The 25,721-nt window shown below is 35.6% G+C and overlaps 2 protein-coding genes, 1 non-coding gene and 2 pseudogenes across 4 annotated transcripts; 3 read left to right on the top strand and 2 right to left on the bottom strand.

Moving 5' to 3' along the window:
• Positions 1-629: 629 nt before the first annotated feature.
• On the bottom strand, positions 630-2,006 carry LOC113493837 (annotated as a pseudogene).
• Positions 2,007-3,725: 1,719 nt separating this feature from the next.
• On the top strand, positions 3,726-3,797 carry Trnad-guc. Its single transcript has one exon. It is a non-coding gene; the product is annotated as a tRNA-Asp (tRNA).
• Positions 3,798-4,108: 311 nt separating this feature from the next.
• LOC113493838 lies at positions 4,109-5,435 on the top strand (annotated as a pseudogene).
• A 783-nt stretch (positions 5,436-6,218) lies between these two features.
• On the top strand, positions 6,219-8,260 carry LOC113493840 (proteasome subunit beta type-3). The gene is made up of 5 exons (XM_026871870.1): positions 6,219-6,330; positions 6,600-6,805; positions 7,031-7,199; positions 7,527-7,655; positions 8,097-8,260. Exons 1-5 carry the CDS (start codon positions 6,328-6,330, stop codon positions 8,205-8,207), a joined length of 618 nt encoding a protein of 205 aa, XP_026727671.1. The 5' UTR covers positions 6,219-6,327; the 3' UTR covers positions 8,208-8,260.
• A 624-nt stretch (positions 8,261-8,884) lies between these two features.
• LOC113493839 (phosphatidylinositol 5-phosphate 4-kinase type-2 alpha) lies at positions 8,885-25,635 on the bottom strand. 2 transcript variants are annotated; one of them, XM_026871868.1, is made up of 11 exons: positions 25,301-25,635; positions 24,820-24,917; positions 21,776-21,886; positions 21,427-21,606; positions 17,253-17,391; positions 14,845-14,975; positions 14,276-14,444; positions 13,679-13,842; positions 13,218-13,330; positions 12,956-13,026; positions 8,885-12,848 (listed from the first exon to the last, which is right to left on the bottom strand). In XM_026871868.1, exons 1-11 carry the CDS (start codon positions 25,427-25,429, stop codon positions 12,726-12,728), a joined length of 1,428 nt encoding a protein of 475 aa, XP_026727669.1. In that variant the 5' UTR covers positions 25,430-25,635; the 3' UTR covers positions 8,885-12,725. The 2 variants fall into 2 exon arrangements, with proteins under 2 accessions (XP_026727669.1, XP_026727670.1); XM_026871869.1 differs by lacking the exon at positions 21,427-21,606 and having other exon boundaries at positions 25,301-25,634.
• Positions 25,636-25,721: the final 86 nt, after the last annotated feature.

Consider the following 25,721-nt stretch of genomic DNA (forward strand, 5'->3'; position numbering starts at 1 on the left):
AACATAAGTTAAAAAAAGGCCAGAAAAAGACAATTCAGTAAATTCTTAAAATGAATAATTATTTTCTTTCTATTCTTAACTGTCACAGATCGGCAAGGGCATTGAGTTCGGCCATTTATTATTTAATAAACTCACCTTGCCCTACGCAACCGATATGAACTTTATCTAAGTATTCCAACCAGTCTAAGTGAAATATTTATACAGGTTTAAAAAAAGAATACGCAAATTCTCTATGTACCTATACGTATTAATCAATCAAATATGAATTCTGCAAATATTTTCCCGTCATGTGACACTGGTATGTCTAATTCAAGCCATGCACAACTATTTTTTTCTATGAGGTAGGTATAATAATATATGTTTTAACATTATTGTTTTACAGATGTAATTTTGAGAAGAGTATTTTCAGGCCAATATTCAGGATTGCAAAATTGGACAATTGTGATGCCTGATTGTCCATAATAATATGTATCTGACTATTTTACTCTTAAATAATTTATAAGGCATTTATAGCCCCAAACAAAAACAAACATAGTTAGGTACCTACTGACCTAATCATGTTTTTCTATATTCGACTAGTAATCGCGGGAGGTATAATTAATTATTATCTGGGGTAATTAAAAAACGGATTGTTTGTAAATATTTTATTATGTAGGCATGTATCATTCACAATGTTTCCACTGGGAAATGATTATTCGTATAAATATTGATTAAAATAACATCGCGGGGGTTCGTTATATGTAAGCGTATACTGAATGGTTTGTTTACTTCTCGGTCTCATAGACGACCTGGGGCTTGTAGTCCAGCTCCAACACCTTGCTCAGACTGTTGACGTACATGTCCAAGCGCTGGGTCATGTAGTAGCAGCGCCTGTCCTTGATCTGCCTGTTCATGTTCAGATCCATGACGCTGATCAGAAGACCGTCCCTGGTGCGGGACAGACCTGGGCACCTGACGCCGTCAGGGGCGGTGAAGTAGCTGGAGCCATAGAACAGGCCGATGTCCTTGTGGGCGGGCTTGCCGTCAGCTGACGTGAACTCGTTAGGGAACTCTTCATACCCAACCCTGTTGATGGCCGCCGTGTAGTAGCAGTTAGTGATGGCGGCGTTCCTAGCCTCGATGTTCCACATGTACTCGCTGCCGGCTTCAGCGGCGATGGTAGCCGACGGGTTGAAGACAATCTCCGCGCCGTTGAGCCCGAACATCATCCAGTTCAGCACGTGATGACGTCCGAAGCAGATGTTCACAGCGATTTTACCGTACCTGGTCGCAAACACTGGGTGGCCAGTGTTTCCCTCCATGTAGTAGTTAGACTCGTTGAAGTCTCCGACCCTCGGGATGTGGTTCTTGCGGTGCTTGCCAATAACGCTGCCGGTGTCGCTGATCACCACAGCTGTGTTCCACAGGATGTCTGAGTGGTTTTCGTCCCTCTCGAGGATAGAGGACACGAATACCATGGCGTACTTCGCAGCCAGCTCGCTCAGGAACCTGGTAGTAGGGCCATCTTCAGCTGACTCCGCGAACTCGCACCAGGGCTGCTTCTCCCTCGTGCAGAAGGCAAATGGCATGTTCCATAACTCTTGGAAACAGATAATGTTGACTCCTTCTTGTCCAGCGACATCGATAATCTTCCTGACTTTTTCGAAAATGGCTTTCTTCTGTTCGTTGACGGGACGGTCGGTGGGCACGGCGATGGAGTGCTGAATAACACCCACCTTCACGATCCTCGGGGGTCTGGTCTGCTCCTTCTTGGCGGGGAATGCATAGGCAGCGATTTCAAAGTCGGCTTCCTTTGCAGCAGCGATGGAGGACTCCTTTAGCTTGACTTCCAAATTATCCTTCCTTCCGAAGTGGATTCTGTTGAACTCTTCAAGATCGTGGCCGCTCAGGTTGTTGTTGACGATGGCCTCGAAGCTTTGGGTTTCGTTCTCCATTTTAATTTTTAATAAATTGATTATTGAATATCGGTAAGTGTTATCCGTTGTGTCTGCCGATGCCGACTGCGCTTTTCAGTCTGTTCACGGCGCTTAAATACCTTTGAGATTGTCGGTGATGCATTGACCGTAGTTAGGTTTGTTTTATCTGTGTGGTCCGACTGTTTGTGAACGACCTTCGACCCTTCGCGATAAGTTCGAGCCCCAGTGTGAAAAATATTTGGTTATCTTCAAGTTGGCTACGTGACCGGCAAAGTTATGCTAAGCAGGGATCGATTACAATACGATGGTAACAACATATTTATTTTTTACTCCTAAGTAATGTTTTCTCGATCATATGATTTGATTGTAGATTAGTTCTCGACGCACAGTAACCGTATGTTTACGTTACCACACCAATTCATTAGTGTGTCGCTAACTTTGAATGTCAATTTAAGCTACGATAAATCAAATAAGCTATGAATTTAGGTAAGTGGGTACAAATATACATAAAGGCGTCAAACAAATGACTATTTTGGACATATTATTTTGTACTTTTAAGTACGTTTTTGATTAACACTACTGCTATCGAAATTTATTTACACTCGTACCTTTTTAGTGTTTTTTTTTCTGTAATTGGACACGGATCACATTTGTATCTATGCCATCTAAGAATATTGTCTAAAAGTATCCGATATTGTGGTCAATGCAACAATATGCCGTTGTCATTGAGTTACCCGCAGACCGCAGCTTTAGAACTAGGCTCGAAATAGGTTGTTAAAATGATATCTATTCTGGCTACCAGATCAGCTACTGGATAAGATTAATCTTTGATGCAATTTGTCAACTATCTAATGGACGGCGTACGATATTTGTTAAATACTCTTTTGACAATCGACAGCTTACGGGGAAGGGTGACATACCCTGATGACTTATTTTTATTTATAATATAAATGTGAATGTAAGTTTGTCTGTTACACTTTCAGCCAAAAATACTTAAGATTGTCAGTTATAAGAAACAGGATTATGCTTTACAGCGATAACCCACGCCATAGCCTCAGTCATCGCTAGTTTTGTAATAAAAGTCCGGAATATCATTTCCCTTCGCCCTACCTAGCCAGGGCAAGGAAAATTTCGGAATTTAGTGGACTTTGGATGTCCCGGATTTCCAACGCAAATTTGAAGATGAGAAACAAATATTACATTAAATCTATGAATACTGTTAGGGAGTTCAGTTACTCCGTATAATTATTTTCGTGACGCTAATCGCTACATAAATGCAATTTACGAAAGTGAATACATTATTAGTAAAAGTGAATTAATTATCACTAGGTGACGGCAATGATGTGATAAATAAACACGTTAAATGTTATTGATCTCATTTAAAACATTTCTATGAAAAAAATAACGATATGACATATTTTAGTTGTGTTTACGAATGTATATTTATAGTTATTAATCTATACTTCTATATACTAATATATAAAGCTGAAGAGTTTGTTTGTTTGTTTGTTTGAACGCGCTAATCTCAGGATCTACTGGTCCAAATTGATTTTTTTTTTGTGTTGAATAGACCATTTATCGAGGAAGGCTTTAGGCTATAAACCATCACGCTGCGACTAATAGGGGCTAAGATATAATGGAAAATGTGAAAAAAACCGGGCAGGTATACCTAAATCATAACTTATATCTTCTACCCACGGGGACGAAGTCGCGGCCAACAGCTAGTTTAAATATATTTTAAGGAGTACGTTTCTACTCTAACTAAAACATTGTAATGATTACTTAACTAATTTAGACATCATTGACAAGTCTTCGGTAGTATAGTGGTAAGTATCCCCGCCTGTCACGCGGGAGACCGGGGTTCGATTCCCCGCCGGAGAGAATCTTTTTGCGTTTTTTTTTTGGCACACCTACAAACGTAAAGTTGAATAATGCCAGTACATTGGTTTTTTTTCATTTGAATATTAACAATTATTTATAAACCATAAATGAAATCATTCACACAACGTGAAATAAATTCTAAGGATTCTAATCAAAATATAGGAGCTGAAGCTAAGGCAACTAGCTTATTCTGCCACATTAAGCTTATCAGTGCAAGTTTAGTTAAACATAATTAAAAATGACTTAACACAGGAACGTCATAACATTGTTATTCGTTAAAACTTTATCAGTTTAGTAACAAGTATCATAGAGACATGAAGACGAGTCTTTAATTTGTTTACTTATCTTGAATAATAAGACAGTGTTGATTCAAAACGAGTCGCGCGTCCATATGTTTAACATCGATTAGTTACACACACCACGCTTATTTACATCGCACATAGCATTGCGCAACTTATCATTTGTTTATAGTATCTTTGGATTTATAGCCATTCCATTTAAACATGGACACCCAACCGGTTCAAAATTTAGACGAAATCATTAAGAACAAACTCGATTCTAAACAGTTAGAACAGTTTAATAGAATACATTATGGAAGAATTGATCATTGTGAAGTTCAACTTAAGGCAAGTACCTTGGAGGAAGGCAAGAAACATGGATTCGACGTTGCAGCTTTTTCATTTGGCGCGGCGAAAGAGGTTAGAACTCCAAACATTGTTAAAGTTGGCTTAATTCAGCATTCCATTGTTTTACCAACAGATGAACCGATAGTGTTGCAGAAAAAAGCGATATTTGATAAAGTAGAAAAGATTATAGAAAGTTCTGCTGCAGAGGGCGTTCAAATACTTTGCTTACAGGAGACATGGAACATGCCATTTTTCTTATGTACGCGTGAAAAACAAAAGTGGCAAGAGTTTGCTGAGTGCGCAGAGCAAGGACACAGCACTCAATTCCTCAGTAAACTTGCCAAAAAATACGACATGGTCATAGTATCACCGATATTGGAGAAGGATGACGAAGGTGTTTGGTGGAACACCGCTGTAGTAATAAACGCAGATGGAGAATACTTGGGAAAACATCGAAAGAATCATCTGCCCAGTGTTGGAAGTTTTAGCGAGACGTCTTATTATGCGCCTGGCAACATCGGCCATCCCGTATTCGAAACGAAGTTTGCCAAAATTGCTGTAAACATTTGTTACGGTCGTCATCACGCATTCAATTGGTTAATGTTTGCGCTAAATGGAGCAGAAATAGTCTTCAATCCCGCAGCAACAACTCCTGATTTTGGCGAGTCATTTTGGGGAATAGAAGCTCGCAACGCAGCAATCGCTAATGGATACTTCTGTTGTAGTATTAATAGAGTAGGAATTGAACATTTTACTACAGATGAAAATAAAGACGTTGCAAGGAGCTATTACGGTTCCAGTTATGTAACTGCTCCAAATGGATGCAGAACTCCTGGATTATCGAGGGACAAAGACGGCCTCCTTATTGTCAAAATGGATTTAAACCTCTGTCGTCAAGTAAAGGACCAGTGGGGATTTCCCATGACAAGTAGGTTAGATCTTTACGCTAAAGAATTACGAGAGAAACTACTTTAGCATAATATTTCAAATAATAAAGAGCATACCTAATAAATGTTGTTTTATTTTGAGTTATTATTTTAACCTTTACAAAAAGATATTGTTTTTGTGTAAATTCAATATTGTTTACAATGCACTGTGTAATATTGTTTTAATTAACTACCCCAATTCCATTTAAGTTTGGCAGTGCCGTATTATCCATAAGGCACTTTAGGCCAGTGCCTAGGGGCCCACTATGACCAGGAGCCCACCACCAAAGTAGGCATCTAAAAAAAAACTCGATAAATTTTGGGGGCCACCACTCCTTTGTTGCCTCGAGACCTCAGGGCTCCGTCTTAGTCTTATGTACTCCATAGCTCTTGACTGATCCCCACTTTTAAAAATGTGTCAGTGACCATGTCTCCATAGCTAAGGGTGGAAAGAATGCCCATTAGTTTATTCTTAAATGAGAGCGGTAGCGGTCCTTTCACTATTTGTTAAACCTCGCGACAGGCTCAGAAGAACGCGTACCCGTACAACCCGGGAGCAGCTCGAGGACAGTAGTCATAGATCTAGATAATTGTAAGGAGAGAAAGGAGGCCTTTGTCCTGCAGTAGGACACTAATGGCTAACAATATAGAATATATTAATTGATATATTGGCAAATAGCGTTGAGAAAAAAAACTTCGACAGCTTTTTTAATGATTACCTTAAAATAAGTATCTCCTGAATGTTAAATCGCAGATATAAAAAATCATTAAAAACCAAGCGAATTCTCAAAGTCATTCTTCTATTCTGTGGTTGAAGTAAAAATGTAAATATAAAAATTATTAGCGATGGCAACTTTTAATTTACTTTTTAATCTGTGTCAAATTGTCGCCGATGAATTGTCACTTTTTCGGTTTCCCGTATAAAGTTTATTGCTGTGTTTTTACTTAAAATAGCTGGATTTATTTACATAAAGCAAAATGGTATGTATTATTTCGCATTTCTAATCACAATAATACATTTCTGCTACAAGAAACTGTGTATTTTATGAGAACATTGGTTATGATAGCATCACGAACATTACAAAGCACAATTTCTATTTTGATTTAGAATATCGTGAATTAAACGATACTTTACTTATTTGTCTTCACATCTAACCAGATTATTGAATGATAGTAGCCTTGGGGACATAAACGAGAATTTGTTTTGTTAAAAAAAGTTGTTTGCAATTATTCGTCTTGTCGGTTTCCAGTCTATTTTAGCGTATAACGGCGGCGCCGTGGTCGCCATGAAGGGTAAGGACTGCGTGGCCATCGCAACAGACAAACGTTTTGGTATTCAAGCTCAAACTGTATCAACTAACTTCCCGAAGGTGTATCAGATGGGTCCCACGCTATACGTCGGCCTCCCCGGCTTAGCTACTGATACACAAACAGTATTCCAGAGATTAAAATTCAGGTATGTATACAATTTCAAATAATTATACAACTATATAAGCTCATTGTCAAGCTGTTTTTTTTTTCCCCTACATCACAGGACCAGCATTATTGTCTTTATGAACCTGAAAAGATTAAAACAATGCTCTCTACAAAATGATTTCTATTTGTACACACAATAGCTACTAATATTTTAGTATAAAGTTTAACAAAAAGAAAACTCACTCAAACTTTTATTTCATTCCAGAATGAACCTTTATGAGTTAAAAGAGAACAGAATGATGAGGCCTAAGACATTCTCCGCGATGCTCTCCAACCTGCTGTACGAGAGGCGCTTTGGACCCTACTTCATTGAGCCAGTCATTGCCGGGCTAGACCCCTATGATAACCAGCCCTATGTCTGCAATATGGATCTGGTAAGATAATCCACAAATTAAGAATTTGTATTATTTTTCAAATTGCTGAATCATTGCGGCAATCATGTTTTGAATCAAAATTAATTCCATAAGACTGCAGTTCATGTTCCCTTCTAAACTTTTAATACTGTGTAAATGGTCAGCAAGATTAGTTGACTAACAAAAACATCATCAAAATAAATGTGCATTATAAAATTTAATAAAAAGCTGCTGTAATATTATGTGAGGAAACAAAAGATTTAACAGTTCATCATATTTTTTCTTAATATTGGTTTTTGTTTTCGACTGCACTTAACATAATAAATTGAACTCAAAATTTGCTCACAGATTGGCTGCCCCAATGAGCCTGAAGACTTTGTGGTGTCGGGAACATGCTCAGAACAGTTGTATGGTATGTGTGAAGCTCTGTGGGAGCCCAACCTGTCCCCTGATGAGCTGTTTGAAACTATCTCACAGGTAAATCATTAATACTGACTCAAATTATCAGTTTAATCTTCTAGGAGATAGCATAAGAAATAGTGGAACACTGTCTATTAAAACAAACTAGTAGACAGCACCAATTACTGAGTTCACTGTTACTGTTTTGATTCCTGTATAGAACAAACATGTCTGTTATGCCACATAAAAGCTTGGTTAAGACTGGGTGTCAGTGGTTCTTGAATATTTTTGAAACCTGATGTGATGATAAGACTAAGTCCTTACAGCAGAAGTTGTATTTTTTTTTGTCATATCATCATCCACAGCCTTTGTCCTCCCACTGTTGTGCAAAGGCCTCCCCATTCTCGCACCAATTTCTACGTTCCTGTGCTAGCCTCATCCAAACTCGACCTGAAACCTTTAATATGTTATCGACCCATCTTTGTCATTTATTTATAAGCAACTTTGTGAATATTCCAGGCACTAGTAAACGCAGCCGACCGTGACGCGATCTCCGGTTGGGGCGCGGTGGTCTACATCATAGAGAAGGACAAGATCACGGAGAAGCACGTCAAGACGAGGATGGACTAGGTTTAAGATATGTCGGCCGGTCGCGAGCTTTTCTTAATAAAATATTCACTAAATTTATGTTGTTTTTGTGATTCCTTAGGCCTTATATACAGAGATTTTATATAGATTTTTTTACACAAAAATAACTCTTGGGAAACAGTAATGAAGTTACTAAATTGGTGTAGGTTTGAAGGAGCAATAACGCATGAACCACTTGGACAAGAAATAGTTTCTAACTGACAAAACAGTAAAGACTTCCCTCTTAAAGTTATAGCTGCACTAGCAATATTAAAAAAATTAATCGAGCCTCGTCATGACGGGGCAGATTTTTACAACTTTGTCATCACTGCAGTAAATTAAATTATACACAAACCAGCAATAATCATTTTCCAATCAGAAAAGAAATCCTTTTTAAATTCATGTTCCAACCTCTTTTGATTCTAAAATACCGTGAGCTAAAGTATTTTGACAAATGGAGATTAATTCCTGTACAGATGGTCACTGCAAAAGATAATTTCAGATTGTAATGTCTGATAACAATGTCAATAAAACAACGGCTCATGATTCATTTTGGTCGCTAGTACTTGACACCTAATTTACTACTTGCAGTAGTCATACTCATAGAAATCTTGACAACCAGAATTCTGAATGAATTACTTCTAACACTAGGGGCAAGGGTATTCAATAAATAAAAAATATATAATGCAGAATCTTTATAAACCGAATATTTAAAAAATTAAGTTTTAATTTTCATACACATTTTTGTCTTTACAAGAGTAGTAGACTAGAGAATTAACATTTCAACCGTGTTGCATACATGCCGAATATGTCTGTATGTAGCGAAGCTATCGTTTAATAAATATATGCCGTACACTGCGGGCTCGCGGCTTCAACCGTCACCGATAACAAGATAAAACCTATTCGAAATAACATAACTACAAATTAAAATACAATTATCGACCTAAACAATGGCAACACATATGACATAATTTGAATCATTTCATGACTAACACATTGTTCAGGAATATGTAGACAGAGTTTGGATAAAATTAAAAATAAATCCTCTCCACTGAGAGGGTAACAAAGGATTTCTAACACTACCAAAGCTGATCACTTCGTTATATAATGGTACTTGACTGCGTTTGTTATCAATTTAGCAATACGAAGAAGTGACGAGCTCGAACTCTTATGTAAAATTAATATCTAAAAGTAAACAATATCTATCACAAAAAAAAACTAACGTTCGACAAAATTATTTCAAATCAAAGGCGTACCGAGTGAAGCCTACAATACTGATTTTCGTAGATAAACTTTTTTATATTTACCTGATAAACAGTCAAAAGTTAAAAGTATTAGATGAAGAGCGATACATAACTGTGAGGTCAGCTAAACGTTCGACAGGTCGCCGGCCGCCGCGCTACTCCAGTCGCGGCGAGAGCGACGCACAAAGTATAAAATTTACCAATATTATTAGTACACCGTAAACGGCACATGAATTTTCACAGAATAAATCACAAAGACTTCATAACAATCCAAGTCTTATTCGAAATATAGAATAATAAATAACAAAATCTTACATCGTACTATTAAAAACACTACACTAGACAGAAACTAAGCGACCTAGGTATGGGTATATTGGCAAAAATGACGTAAGGTAATTATTTATTGGGTAAAACACCGACTCTTAACAATGGCCGTTTTTATACAATTTTGGACTTAATGTCCTCGTTATAGAATACATAGTTAAGGTTAACAAGTACAATACCGAATCGACCGACAAGACAGTCTTACTTGGTAATACATGTGTGAGGTCCCTCAAGTGTACCTTCGACTACTTTATATGAGCTTCTGCAAATCTGAACAGATTTGTGAAACTACTATCTGATGCAAACCCTTCACACAAGTAAAAAGCATGGATTGATTCAACCCCTCAGATCTGCGACATTTAAGATTTTAAACGCCGCCATCATCGGAAACCACTATCTAAAAAAGTTCATTGACACCATCAATTTGACTTTGAATCAATCCACACTGTCCAAGAATTATTCACAATATTTATTATGAACAAAACACGTAATCGTATGTACTTCAAACAATAAACAATATATAGAAGGCATAATAAGATATAATACAACGGCCAATAGTATACATTGAATTTATCGTTATAATTAAATTGGCCAACCGTAACACGTCAACATCCTAATCCAATGATATTCAACATTTTTATTAATTTTATAATTTGTCAATACTAATCTACGCATTAGCGGAACATTAAAAAAGCTAATAACGAGTTATGAAAATTATTTTTAAACGTGTTTAAGGAGTACGTCATAAGTAGAACTTTGGCTGTGTCGAGTCCGCAAGACAATTGTAGTTTTGGATACACCTAGATGAGATCGCATCACTACTGTATAACACAACTTGCAGTCGAAACACAGACAGTCTATAAACGTACCAAGACAAATGCATATTATGACACATATTTGACTCAAGAATATTAAACACATGAAGTATTAACAAGTAGAGTACTTGCAACTTACAAACGACAATATTGTGCCAATCGACAGTTAAAACTATTTTCATCACACTTAAATTTATAGAAAATTTTAAAGAGATACATCTAGAACTCCATGTGTTTATTAATCTGTGGTCTGAAGGAATTGCGTGTGCGAAGATTGCAACTTTGGTTTGATTTTTGAATCGTACAAAAACGTCAATCGGGATCACGACTCAAAAATGTGACTTATTATTATTGTGATATAGTCGGGTATCGGGGGACAGTGCGCGTTAGCTAAATCGCTTCGTCTGAGGCTGCCGTAACTATTATCTTCTATTTATATATCCGTTATTAATATATAAGGTAGCGTTATTATTGTCAATGCAATCCCAAATTGAAAAAATATACCTTTACTTTGTTACTCCAAATTTTTCATCTGTTTTTTTCTACAACAGACATCTTTTTGTGAGATAATAATCTGGGCAGCTTCATACAAAACAATGCCTTAAGTTAAACAGCACAAAACAGGGACTTAGCCCTGTCCACTCAAACGAAACTCAACTTTAAAATGATCTCTCTCTCTATGTCTCTTGAATATACCTTTAGACTTGAAAGCGCTTTAAAATTGAGTATCGTTTGAGTATTCTGCCTTAGTAATGTGAGAATAAAGTGAATATTGTCAAAAAGGGTCCGCTTATCGCAAACGTCGAGACGAAGTGTAGAATATTATTATAAAAACCGTGGGTCCCTAACAACCCGTAACTGTCCTGTGCAGACAACCGCCCTGGGTTCACTATGGAGGTTCGATGTAGAGGGGAACAAGCCGACAGAGGGCGCACTGAATGATCATTTCATAGAGTATCTCTGTGCTATGAGATGTTGAACTTTTTGAAGTACCACAGTAAGTATTAGTTATGAAGTAATTTTAATTGCAAAGGTTAGAGATAGGTCGCAATCGCTGGTAGCCGACCTTCACGAACCGATGTGGTGCTTTCACTAGAAAAGATATCACCCAATAAGAAAGCCATGTCGACTTAAACCCACTATGAACCTTAACCCGTCGTATCTATACATGTTACAATACGCACGCAAAGCGCATAAATACCTTAATAATTTGATAAACGCGAACATTCCACAAACATTTCGTTTCGCAATCGCTAATATCAATTATATGCCTCCTCACTACGATTTTCAACATGAATTTATTTGCATTTTTATTAAGAACCGACGATATTACACTTACTGTATCCTGTCACTTGTCGGAGACAAGTTATAACAACATTTAAGCGGTGCTTCTTTTAGTACGTAACTACGTGACGATAGCATTGAAAGAAAACTTAAGAACATCAACTTCAACCGGGTAAAGTTAATAGTAGAAATTTTCAAAAAACGCATCTAAATAAACTACCAGCCCTTTTAAAATCTACGTCACCCTGTAAACTCCAATTTAATTACTAACAAAGGATTATGAGCGAACTTAATTACGTCTAATAAATGAACTAGCGGAAACTAAAAATGAATGTAGCGAAAACATTCCATAGTTATTACATTAACCGTTCATACACAATCTACTTTCGTTATGAAGTTTTGTGTCACTAACAAACTTCGAAATTGTAACTTAAAATTGTAAGTTCAGTCAAAATTATTTGACATGGCGCTACTATAACTTTAGATCCTTGTAAAACATATCCGTATTATTTCAATCTGATATCATAGTGATAGAGACGTTGTCGACAATTTTAGTTGTTGACATTTACAAACCTTAAGCTACAGTCACGCCACCTATAAAAACGCAGAGTATTAAGTCAATGGAGTGTCTATAATCAAGCAAGGCCTGTACAATCTTATCTTTGATCTTAGTCATACCAAAATAAAAGCATCGGCAAGCAATTCGTCGGGTTTTGTTACTTTTAACCAATTTATTAATCGATATGTTGTTCTATACAAAAAAATTGCCGAGAGTTGAAAAAATCGTTGTTTATTTGAATGACACTCAATGACTGTGTTAAGTACTAGAAGAAGCACCGTGGACGCGTGACCGCCTAGTTGCCTTCGATGGCTTTAGCTACGAACTCTATGAACCTCTTGCCGTACTGTTCGGGGTCACAAGTCGATATACCGTCGACATTACTGCCGTATTTCACAGTCTTTGCTGCTTTCGCCGCCTGAAAATATATATTTAGGTATTACATACTTGTTTTTACCGGTGGCTCTAAAGCTAGGCCAGAACAAAGTGTCATGTTTGTATTAAATAATATATTTTATAATGTACCTGTTTCTTAACTCCATAATGGGTCAGCACGTCAATCAAGGCAACGAAATATATCTCCTTTTTAGGGGCACCTGTAAAGAAATGGGACCTTATTTATTACATGATACCTCATTATACAACAATACTTATTATAGATCAATTCTAGCTGTTTGTAAAACCCGCTTTTCTTTATTTATTATCGTTCGCGTCTATATAACCCAACAAAATATTATATTTAATACATCTTTCAGTATGTATATTGTTTGGAGTAGTGTGTACGCACCTTCCTGGCTGGGTATGGCGTAGATGTCCAGCTCCGGGATGATCCCCTCGTAGCGCAGCGAGGTCTGGCGCGCGAAGCCGCGCGGGCTGTCCGGGGGAGTGTTGCAGCCCCATCTGGTGACAGGGAATGCACGTTAGTATTACAAAATAAAAAAAACATATCCAGGTTTTACCTAAAAAGCCACTTGTTTCGGTCGTATGTCGTTTGAACATCGAACTTTAGGACGGTAGACGAATAAATTCTAAAGACAAATCAACTTAAGCTTTAAATAAATTGTATGAACCCTAGTCAGTTTGGACCACTTCTATCTAGTATAATATCTGCGAAAACTACCATACGCAATAGACGCGTCTACGCTACTATATCGGGGACAAGCACTTCGTGCAGGACAGGTTTTCGCTACTACAGCGGAGACTATCGGAGTAGTATCGGTCATTAGCGGTAGTGTAGTATCGGGTTACCGGTCGCCATGATGCCTGTTGTCGGTGTCGCTGTCGCTGTCCGTGTCGTTGTCGGTGTCGAGGTCCGCGTCGGCCCGCGCGGCCTCGGCCTCGGCCTCGCCGCGCCCGCACTCGTGCATGCCCAGCAGCAGCGAGTAGTCCATCAGGTGCAACTTCGTTAGGAACTGGGGAAACGATTATGTTATTACTTGATATTCTGTTAAATTTCACCAGTATTATATTGTATGTGTGTGGTGATAGGTTTAAGAAAATCTATTCTAGACTCGAAAAGAAGAACTCTAAAAATAGGCTACGAATAGTTAGTAATAAACAATAAAACCACTTTACCAATACAAAAGTTATAAAGCTCCTAATACTGAACCGAAACTGACTTGTAGACTGAAACCCGCTAGTTTCAAAGCACTGATCATTCAAGAGTGGTTGGTGATCCTAACCGTTGCTATGCAATTAACTTATTATACACAATTTACCACAAAACATTGCTATTAATATTTTATTTCTTCGTTTTCGAGTTAACGCGAAATAAGGAAATATTAAATTAGTACCAGAACCATAGGCCACGAAAATGTAAAGTTGTACTATCGTCTTATCGCTCACCTCCACATCAGCGGTGAGGGTCTCCAGGAGCTTCTCTTTGGCAGCGTCTCCGATATCGATCCGGACTCCTTGCTTGATGAAGTCGTTGTCCTTCAGCGTCGGCAGCTCCTTCTCCAGTTCCTTTTCGGACGCCTCTCGATCTACTGTCGAACCTTTCAAGTCATATTTTCTGAAAGGAGAGTTAATAAGTTGAGTTATTATACTTGAGACTTGTTGCAAACTGATTGCACAAAAATATATTAACTAGAATTAAATTCATATCAATCTAAAATACATTGTTATGTAATCTCGTTTTTTGAAATAGACATTATCGGACATTTTTGTCCTGCCAGTACTGTCAAATCAGGCTAGAAACTATCGTCTACTAATGACTATTTTGACTGAAATTAATAGAAGAACAAAAAAACATGAAGATCAGAAAATAAATGTCTCACTGCTGGGAAAAGGCTCCTTCCGTATAGGGATGGTGCGGGCATTGATGACCAGGCTAGCTCACTTGATATTTCCCTTATATTGATATTTTCCTTCGCCGTTTATAAGTGGTGTCATATGATAACGAAAAAACTTACTTGTGTATATTAAGATGGTTGGAGAACACATTTCTGGTGGCGACGAGGTAGTGCTCGATGCCGTCTACGGTCAGCCGGTACATGCCCAGGTACTGCGGCAGCAGGGTCTTGCCGTGCCTTTCTACTATGTACTGAAAACAATTATTTTATATTAGTCAAACGGTAGGTTTTGTGTTACTAAAGCGAGAAAGGGAGACTGACTGGAACCGTCGATTTAACCGCACATTTGCTCCATGGCCGAGTTTTCATCAGATTTGGGTATTGGGGATGTGTTTCAAGCCATTCTATTATATTGGTTCTTAGAAAATTAACCTCACAGACGTGGACACGCTTTATAATTACTACAAATATATTCTGCGAAAATCTAATGACATTCAGATTCAAAAACTATCACGGTTGCCCTAATAATATTGGTGTTAAGCAAATCAAGTCCGTTTTTTATGCCTTTCTTTCACTTACATCTCGCGCTCCTAGTAAACAATATTAAAAAAAAAAACTAATTTCAAGACATGACATCAGTCAGTTTTCTTAAACCCATTTCAATTTACGTACATAACAATTATCTATGAACTGTGACGTGTGACGTGTGTACGAATTATCGGGAAGTTACACATTATACGCTTTCTAGATTAGATACCGCTCCTAAGAGCAATCCTCTGCATATTTACAATGAAAATTGATAAGCTGTCAATGATAATGTTATCTTCTTAAATTAGAATGCTGATGATTTCACGGATCTATTTGAGAGGAGTACTTGTTTGATATTTGCTGCAGATATTACATGTCTCATTGGCTCTTTGTGTCACTGATGTGCATTTTTAGACACCCAGTGTAGTACTAGTAGTAATAAATATCTTGAATGTTGAGTCTTATGGCCCATATAACGAGCTGCCCCAGAGTTATATGGATCATGGGCATGCCCAAGTCTAATGCTGTCAGTGCGATTAAGTGTTGATCTCATGAAATATGATTGAAAGCAACGAAATAAAAACTAAAATTAAAACAACGGGTGAGGAGAAATTAACAACATACTTGACAAAAAGAACACATCATAATTTCTGGTGTAGATTCAAATCAATAGTTTAAATACGTATTTCCTTCCTCCTACAATCTAATCAAGCTGTATAACAGTAAAAAGCTAGTCACCTAGTCATGTTAATCTATTATAAAGCGTAATTAATTCCTTTATTTTAGCCTGCAGAATACGCCTTTAGTTTTAGTGTTTGTAAATCATGGTACATTAAACTGGCTGGGTTAACAGCCGTATCCAAAAACGATGTTATGTTGTCTTGGTAAAGTAAAACGTAAAGATAAAAAAAAATTGACTTAGGTGTTGGCTGTCAAGAGGTAATATCCCAAACTGTTATTTGACTTAAAATCTAACAATTCCTAAACAATAATATCAGACGCATTTTTTATGTCTATCACTTAAAAATGAAGCTAAGTTGAAATCTTGCGTAACGTCACTTATCAGTACTCTTTTTGACAAGTGACATTACTAGGGCCCACTTCCATTCCAAGCTTCTTTGATGCGTTTTATAGTTGCATTTTTTTATTTATTAAATAAAATAAAACTATGTATCTAACATTTTTTTTAAATCTACCTGTATGTCGGCCCAATTAGATATTTTTCACCTATTTACCTTTAACCCTTTAAACCTAACCTATTTATTCCTTAATTCAACTTATTATTATTTTACGATCACACATTCTGTAGCCATAAATATCTCACCTGACAATGTCGAGTGATACTTAGTGTCACTTTCCATCTTATAAGGATAGTATAATATGATACCACAAATACGTGTATCACCTGAGCAAATGCCTAGATCTGAGATAGTGTATTAATTATATTTATGCAACCTAAATGTGTCATGTCTGGATTTTTTGTTACTAACACAATTAGTTTTAGGCGGTAATGATAATAGTGATAAACAAGTTTCAGTTTCACTCGTTCTTTTCCGCTTCTGTTGGTGAAATCGTGGAGACTGAATAAACAATATTTAAGATTTTTAGGCGGTGGTCTCCTCATGAACCTCCGTTGATGGGGTTGTATAGCCTTACTCGATAAATAGAAAAGTTTTTAATTGAAATGTGAATTTCCACAGGTTAAACAAAAAAATCTTAGTTTTAATAATATTAGGACATGTAGGTACTATGTTAAGTATTTTTACAGACCTTAGAAACTCGAATCGAAAACTCAATACTCAGCTTTTTAAAAGACGAATTACCAAGTATCAAGACATTTCTTCACATTCCAGTTTTATTAAATGATGCAACGATTTACTCACGCGTATTTATCGGGAGTGCCTTATTCGCTTCGGACCCAACCGGAGTCCTTAATCATGAGCTAAGGCGGCGGGATCACGAGTCGATAAAAAGACCCTTTGGTTTTAATAGATACTTACAGGATGATAATGCTTTAGAAACGAGTGCATCCTCTCGACCTCCTCGGAGGTTAGGGTCTTGAGGATGAAGAGGCGGTCGTAGCTCTGGTAGAACTTGGCGCCGGACTTGCCTGAGGAGTCGTCCGGGATCGGCTGAGATCTGTCAACAATACCCGATGTTTTAACGTATGTTTGGTGATAGGATGTAATAAAGTGTTGTGTTATTATTATTTAATCAGTGTTTGATTCTCAGTCGCTTTATATGAAATAACGTTTTCAGCTGGATCCGTTATGTAAGAAAGTCTGTGCCGACATAGATTAGAAAAGAAGGAATGCTTTTTGCTTCCCCAAACTTGTCTCAGAAAGGCAAATTTGGTTAAGCACAATGAATTTTCTTCTAAACTAATTTATTTCGTTTTAAACTAAAAACACTAGAAAAATTTACTTATATTATTAATCATTTCATTAAATGACTTGCCCTTAACCACGGGAAAAAACCTACAGGTGTTGATCGCTGTTATCAATTCATTTCTGTGGATATGTTTGACACCTTTGATATTATCTACGTCACAGTTTCAGTAAATTTATATCAGTAACTTAGCTTTTGATGTGTTTAAAACTTGTGTAACGGTTTATTCTATAGTGAAATTTTGTAAAAAGCATTACATTTCATTATGTACTCTTCAACCGTAGCTAACAAAAAAATATCTATGTCGGATATGTTCATACGTTTATGGTAACAGCGACTTATTTTTTTTTATGTTTTAAAATAATAGTATTCGAAACTATAAAATAATGTCATTGACACATTTATCAGCTCATTTTATACGCAAAATATATTAGTAAAGCGAATTACATTACTCATAAATCCTAATACACTGTCTGACTGATTGTAATTACAAAATCAATAAGCTAAACAGTTCTGGTTCTAAACCTATTAAAGAACTACATTCACACGATTGTTTAATTAATATGCACATGTAGGTCGTGTAACATTATTTACACGAAACAAGTTGGGGGGCGACTGATGTACATCTGAATATACATATAATGTATATTTTTTACTTTATGAATTAGAATATACATACGGAATATTCATCAACAGAACTTTTTAATTTTTGTTTGTTTGTTCCGACTAATCTCTGAAATAGCTGGACTGATTTTGCCGGAACTTTATTGACAGATAGTTGAGTAGAGATGCGATGAGGAGAGACGCCACTCTACGCCGAGTAGAGCGTTATTACGCTTTAACAACAGTAAGTCTAACTAAAAATTGTGGTAACAGTTTTTATGTCTTTGCATGTCGATATGTATTCCTTTTTTTATTTACGAGTTGTATGTCGAACAAGTTTCACATGAATATAGCATAAAGTGTTTTAATTACATACTCTTTGGAGTTGTAATAGCATGATGCAACTATGTAAAGACTTACTTTTTGTTTCTACTATTACAGCTGTATAATAACAGTTTTTGCATGAACAGAATTACGAACGAAGATAACAAATATTTATGACTAAATAATTACACTTAGTCAGCAGTTACTTTAAAGAATGAATTAAAACTTTTACTGATTTGAAAATAATGATACAAGTTTTTGTGTGAATCAAAGTAAATAGTAGTTAATATTGTTTTAATGTATTTCTGATAAGTTGACTAAAAATCCAATGAGTCATATTCTCTGTATTGAATCAATTGTAGGACAATAACTGTAATTTAACTTAGGTGAAGAATCTTACCAAAACTCTATACTATATTATACAAGGTGACCTGTTTCAACTGTTTGTAGTTTTGTACATCAATTATTGTATAGAATTGATTATTACTGCGTATTATTATTATTTAAAGATATTACTTTTAAAAACCTCTAATAAAATTAAGTCAGAAACCTTTATTTTCCTAACGAAGGAAAATGTTTCTGGGCAACCACCTTCCCCCGAAAATATTGCGTATTTGGCCGTATTTTAAAATATTCCGAAACCTACCTTAGATAAACCTACTTCTCAGCCTAATTGACATTATCTTTAAATAATTAAGCATACTCTGATGATTCGTTTTATGACTAAAGTCCTAATTAAATGTTGCATTAATATGACATTAGCAGTAGGATTTATGTTAAACAAAGAAAACTTATCTAATATCTACGTCAGATAGTAGAAACATGAAAATCACACAAATCTGGATGTATTAGTCACAGTTATACATATTTAATTGTCGTGTTTGTTTGTTTGTCCTTGTTGCACTGAACAAGGAAAAGCTATCTATGAAACATATGTACTTAAACGGGCAATGCGATAAGCTAGGATTAAAAAGATAAAACAACGTTTTTTTACCTACTTGAAACAACTGATTGACAAAAGAACAATGCTGAAATTTCCCCCTTATGATGACAGACTAATTTTTTTTTGACATTTAAAAGCGTTACCACAAATAAGAATCTTGATCAATATTGAAGGCAAAGTTTTTGCAAAAATTAAAGGCATTCTCCACATTTATCATCAGCTAGCTGCTAGGTCTTATAACTCGTTTCTGGTTTAGTCAAAAGTTAAACATTTTGAAGATGATTTGATAGTAACTGTCGTGAGAATGATTCATTATTAAATGATGTAACGGTTTACTCACGCGTATTTATCGGGGTAGCCCGACTAGTTTCGGACCCAACCGGAGTCCTTAATCATGACTCGCGATCCCGCCGCGTCTGCTCATGATTAAGGACTCCGGTTGGGTCCGAAACTAGTATGAAGTACAATTATGTACAATTATGAAGATGATTATGCTGTATTAATCTTATCTTCTAACTTACATAAATGATTTCTTTTTAAGGTTCTGATCCTATATTCTTCGTACATTACACAAAAGCCCTATTTATAAATAACAATAATTTCGTTACTCTAAGGCCTTATCAAGCTTGTTTATCGTTCTATTTATTTAAAAGAACTATACCTAACATGAACCCTAATAAAGCTCGCAATTTATAACGAACTTGACCTTGCCATACTTAACCTTGAAATACGACACGACACATATTTTCTTTGATTAGTAAGCTTAGGTACATTCCTGACGAATTACGAACGAATTAATTTGATTAAGTTGACGATTGTTTGAGTCAAATATTATGGGAGCAAAAAGTCGGTCATTAAAGGAATAGAAATACGTTTTATTATTAATAACTTTAAATTTTTTGATTCATTTAAAAAAACTTTGACAAGGAATATGACTTCGATTAAAAAAGACACTAAACAGAGCAATATTTTTGCAATCCAGTTAGAGTATTCTCTGCCTGACATAATAAACACAAGATTTTGTACTTAGCAGTACTTAAGTCTGTACAAAAGATTTAATAACAGTTGACCACTTAAGGCATTTTTCTAATCCCCTAAGCCGTCACTGCGCGGTTGATCTAAGTTCAACTTACGCAAAATAATACTATTAGAGGGATTCGTTAAGAAACGCAAAGAATAGACGAAATTACTTGATTTTGTGATGAAATAGAATAACTCCTTAGATTATACTAAAGTGTGTCATTAGTGTCATTACAATCAACGTGATTCGTGAGTGTTTGTTACTCTAACGAAAGAGTGGAAACTGTGGACAAATTATAGGACTGGGATAATGGACCTTGGCTGAATGTGATACATAATGCCACCAAGGATACACCAAAAAAATATTCATATATCCCATAATGTCCACCTTCATCACCTATTCGTGTTAAGTGCGAAGATGCAATCATTAATACTTACCACACGGTGAGAGTGCACATGAATGTGATTACAGCATTAATGTGCACATGTCGTGTTAATGTTAAAGAAAATATACTTATATACGATATTAACCGAGACAACGGGACAATTGCGAGGGGTTAAGGAACATAAATAGGGGTCACGGTCAATCAAGGATCGAGTATCCACTCTAGACACCCGTCCAACCCGAACTGGAATGGGACACGGGACAACGGGCATACAAAAACCAAAATCCAAAGAAAATCCAATTCCATATCCAAAACCGAAACCATCGCTCTCAGTGGTCTCGCATCAAGCAGTTAGACAAGGGAAATGACGTCACAATACAGCCAGTGAACGTGGTATATGCATATGCTCGCCGTGTCAGTTCGAAAGGCACACTACATACTGTTATTTGAGAAACAAAAATATAAACTGAAAAAAAAAATCGTACAGCTGCTTATTAAAACTCCGCTGACCTCAGGCGTTTTATCGTCAGGCCTCGTTTGACGAACGCGCTTGCATCGTGGAATATGCTCTCTTGGTGTGTTTCGTTTTTCAAGTTGGCAACACCTGTGGGCGCTGTCGCCGACCGCCGCAGCAGACAGCTAGGCCTCTTCAGTGCCCTCGAACACAGGTAGTTATCTGGCTTCCTAAACCTAGGGACCGGGACGGGATGCGGGAGAGGATGCCAGATCATATAATATTGGAATAAAAATAAACATAAATAAATATATAATTCGTAAAGAAATAATATTATTGTTAGTGTTTAATTTGTGCCTGTCTGTTCACCCAGTTTTGGCTGTGACCAGGGTTTGCTAAGGTTACCTTGTGAGGGATTCCTTGTAGTCGAGGTCGTCGATGCCGAACCTCTCTCTCAGGTTCCTGAACACCAGAGGGCAGTACTCCTTGACCTTGAAGTGGGATGGCATGTTTTCTCTGAAACAATTGAACACTTTCCATCAGATTCAATAAAAATAAACAATTTAATCCATTGTAACTGTTCATATGTAGGAAAAGCAAACAAATCTCCAGAATTTAATATTTGAACGCGAATTCTAAATTCCGATTCAAAGTTAAAATAAACATTATATTGTTTCTGACGATAGATAAAGAATCAAAAAGTATACAATCAAATGATAAGAAAACAATTTATCTTAAATTCTTAGTAATATGAGTAACGGTACTCAAAAAGATATTGTTTTATTTATTTGATGCTACAATAGCCGAAACCAAAAGTAACGGCGTGTGACGTCAAAAAGGTGACCTTTTTATGTGTCCTTAAAATTTATGTTACACGAAATAGTCTAGGCATATCGTAAGGGTCATACTGGAATAGAATTAATGTTATCTCGGCATTTCTATCTCTATTAATATTATTAATTGGATTTAAAAAGTTCAAGAATGTTTACATCTCGAACTAGGGAAGGCTAATTCTCATTTCAAAAATGGAAATCTTTCGACGATTGCACAAGCAAAAATTAGTTGAGCAATTCAGGCACATATTATTTGCTTTTTCATTTTTATAAATTACTCCTGATATTAACGTTTAATTATCTATCCGAACATATCACTAATGAAAACAGGTAAAAAGTCATTATACAAATGGTCCATCAATTCGTTAATAGTATTGACGCACAATGAATGTATATTCGAATATTCGTAGCAAGGATATAAAATGGTTTTAATAGATTTTAATGGCTAGGAGATTAGACTGACGCATCTTCTATTTCTGGATATTTGCTTAAATGATTTGCCTGATAGAGTTTATTGCTTTAATCAAGGCTTATATTGCAAATGGAAAAGTTACTCTGTTTTTTTTGTGTGTCCACTGTTATTTAGTTCATTTTATATTCACAGGATGATGTCAGGACAATATATCCAGACCTTTTTAAAGCTCACATGGGCATATTAGTCCAATATGTTGAGGCATTGTTAAAAATGGGGGTTTACCAAAGATTCCATTACCATTGCCTAAGAGTTAAACTCTCCTGTCCCCTTTTTAGTTTAATCATTTGTAAATCTTATTGTTTCTGTGTGAAATAAGTATAGAGGGTCTAACATTGTTTTGTTTTGTCAATTTTTTCTTGTAATATTTTGATAATTGGAATTAGAGGAACATGACCTTCCATACCACCAAAGTGAGAAAACGTGGGCAGTATTGAGTTCGCGGCCGAAAATTAAAACTTTAGTAAAGCTAAAAGTTTGGTATAACGCCAAGTAGTGCTATAAATTAGCTGCCAAGGACCCATTAATTAGGCTGAAAGGTTAAGACCCTGATCCTGAACAGATTAGTTATTAACTGCCTACAGTTTGACCTATGTAAAGCATTAGCTGTGCAATTTAAGCATACATATTATATTATAATCCTTGTATGGATGTACTTGGTAATAATACCCTTAATACCTGTATACCTGCATGAAATATATATTTCAGCAGAAAGACGCTACTTTGAATGATAACCAAAATATACTTGAAGTAGTCTTAGTTTCTCTAGTTTTATGTATGACCTATATTTTTATGATTTATGACTTGAAGACATTTTTCTCAGCCATAAAAAATTGCCTTAGAGTCGTGAAACTTCTCATGAGGGTAAAACCATAAGTAACCCAGAATTGGATATATAATTTTATAGATAGAACATGCATGAATTAGAAAACAGTATTTACTAGAATAAAGCCTTAATTTTACAGTAAGTTATCATTGCATTTATTATACATGCAATATACTTCCCTATATGAATCACAAAAGGAAAACAAACCTTTCCTTTAATTCAATTATTGAAGGAAAAATTTACACTATAATTATTATTTCATACAAAAGTAACAAAATAATATCTACTACTAATTGTAATACTACAGAGTTTTAGATACGAATATAATCAGGTGGTAGGTATAGTAACAATAGGTCTTAATAATAAAATAATTTTCTTTGAATATTGGTACACCAATAGAATATTTTTTGCACATTATTAAATTTAATATTGCACTCAAATAGTTAAGGTACTTAAAAAAAAAAAAACTTGGTGTCTGTTGGTCTAAAAATTTTGTTTAAAAAACAACAATAAAGAATGCGAACTCAAATATACCACAGAGATAAATTATGTTCTTTATTTAATTACTATATGTGTTGTTTAAGTATGGAGTCTAACAAATTGTTATTTATTAGTTTAGTATGACATGATTACATGTAGTCTGAATATTATATCACAAATTTGATGGAGGTTTTCAAACTCCTTGCACATACTATGAATATATTATTTCATCATAGATAGGGAATTAAAAAATTGTATTTTCCTCATTCACATCCAAATAGTATTTTCCCATAGCAATGCAACAAGAAAAATACATTCCAAAACAATTATTCTCTGAATATTGTAATTTTAGATCGAGAAAAACAGAAGTCACAAAAACAATTGTGCCCTTGAATCTTTGTTTACAAATATGTTGGTTTAAATCAGAACATTTGCAATCATTATGTGCAAAATTTAAATAACATATTTGTGTATGTGGTATGTGTTTTACATTTTAAGTATGAAAATATACTTGTTTATTGTATTAAGATTTGAATCCAGTTTTAAATCTTAGTTGAATTTAAATACTACATTGTTTGAAAATACTGCTACTACTTTTTTGCACTAAGTATATGATTTTCTTTATTGCTTTTTTTAATCTGAATATTTCATTTATCTTTATCTAGAACGGTTTTGCTCAGAAATAGGGATACTACAGACTGTATGGATTTAATTTAATGAATTATAGAGTCAGAAGATAGATCTATGATATCTTAATTTTCTATTTGACTATTTCTAACAATGTTCAATCAGAATTCAAGTCTTTCTATTGTAATAGGATGGTACCGTAAATACTTACTTGTTAAATAAATGGTTGTCAACTTTGAGCTTGGAGTAAGCTCTGAAGTCATCCGGGAGGAGCATAACAGGTATTGTGACATGACTTAACTCATTAATCTGAAACAGGGGTTATAGTTACAATTAAACAGACAACAACAAAGCAAATCATGTGAATAATAATGTGTGTGTGACTAACATGCTGTCAAGTTTTAGAGTTATAACCAACGCAATAAAACTTATTAGTCTATTTATATTCAATGGCACTGCGACAGATAAAAACATTACGTATTGACAAAGTGCCAGAAATTTACAATTGAATAAATGAGTTTGGACGAATTTCTGAAACATGTAAATTTGAATGTAAACATTGTATAACCACAACAAACCAGTTGCGAAGGAAATGACATAATAATAATGCCTCGCTCGCCGAGACGAGCTTCAAATAGGATTATACACCCGCCATACTATTGCAATTAGTGCATAAAATATTAAGTAATTACCGTGTGATTCACACCCCACATAAACACTGACAGTAATGGTTCATTTGCACGGAACAGTTTCACTTTTTGGTGTTTTACACGAATATGTTTCTTCTTCAATTTGCTCAATCCAGTAAGAGGAACGGACATTTTGGATTTGTTTACAACTTCTACCAGAGTTAGAGAACAACCACTGAATTTAATTTATAGCACGAGGTAATAATTAAACCATTTTTAGTTGTCTGGGCATATATTAAATCACAAATAAAGACGATTAAATTGGGGAATTTACAGAAACTCGACACCCATCAACAGCAGCAAACGGCTTTTTGACAGACAGACACAGAATGAAAAGCAATGGGAAGATTATGCAGAGTATTGTAGAGTGAATTTAGTCGATGAATAGAGTTGTGTAAAATACGAGTTAAAAGTAGATTAAAAC

The sequence above is a fragment of the Trichoplusia ni genome, chromosome 5, assembly GCF_003590095.1.
Source record: "Trichoplusia ni isolate ovarian cell line Hi5 chromosome 5, tn1, whole genome shotgun sequence".
Lineage (NCBI taxonomy): Eukaryota > Metazoa > Arthropoda > Insecta > Lepidoptera > Noctuidae > Trichoplusia > Trichoplusia ni.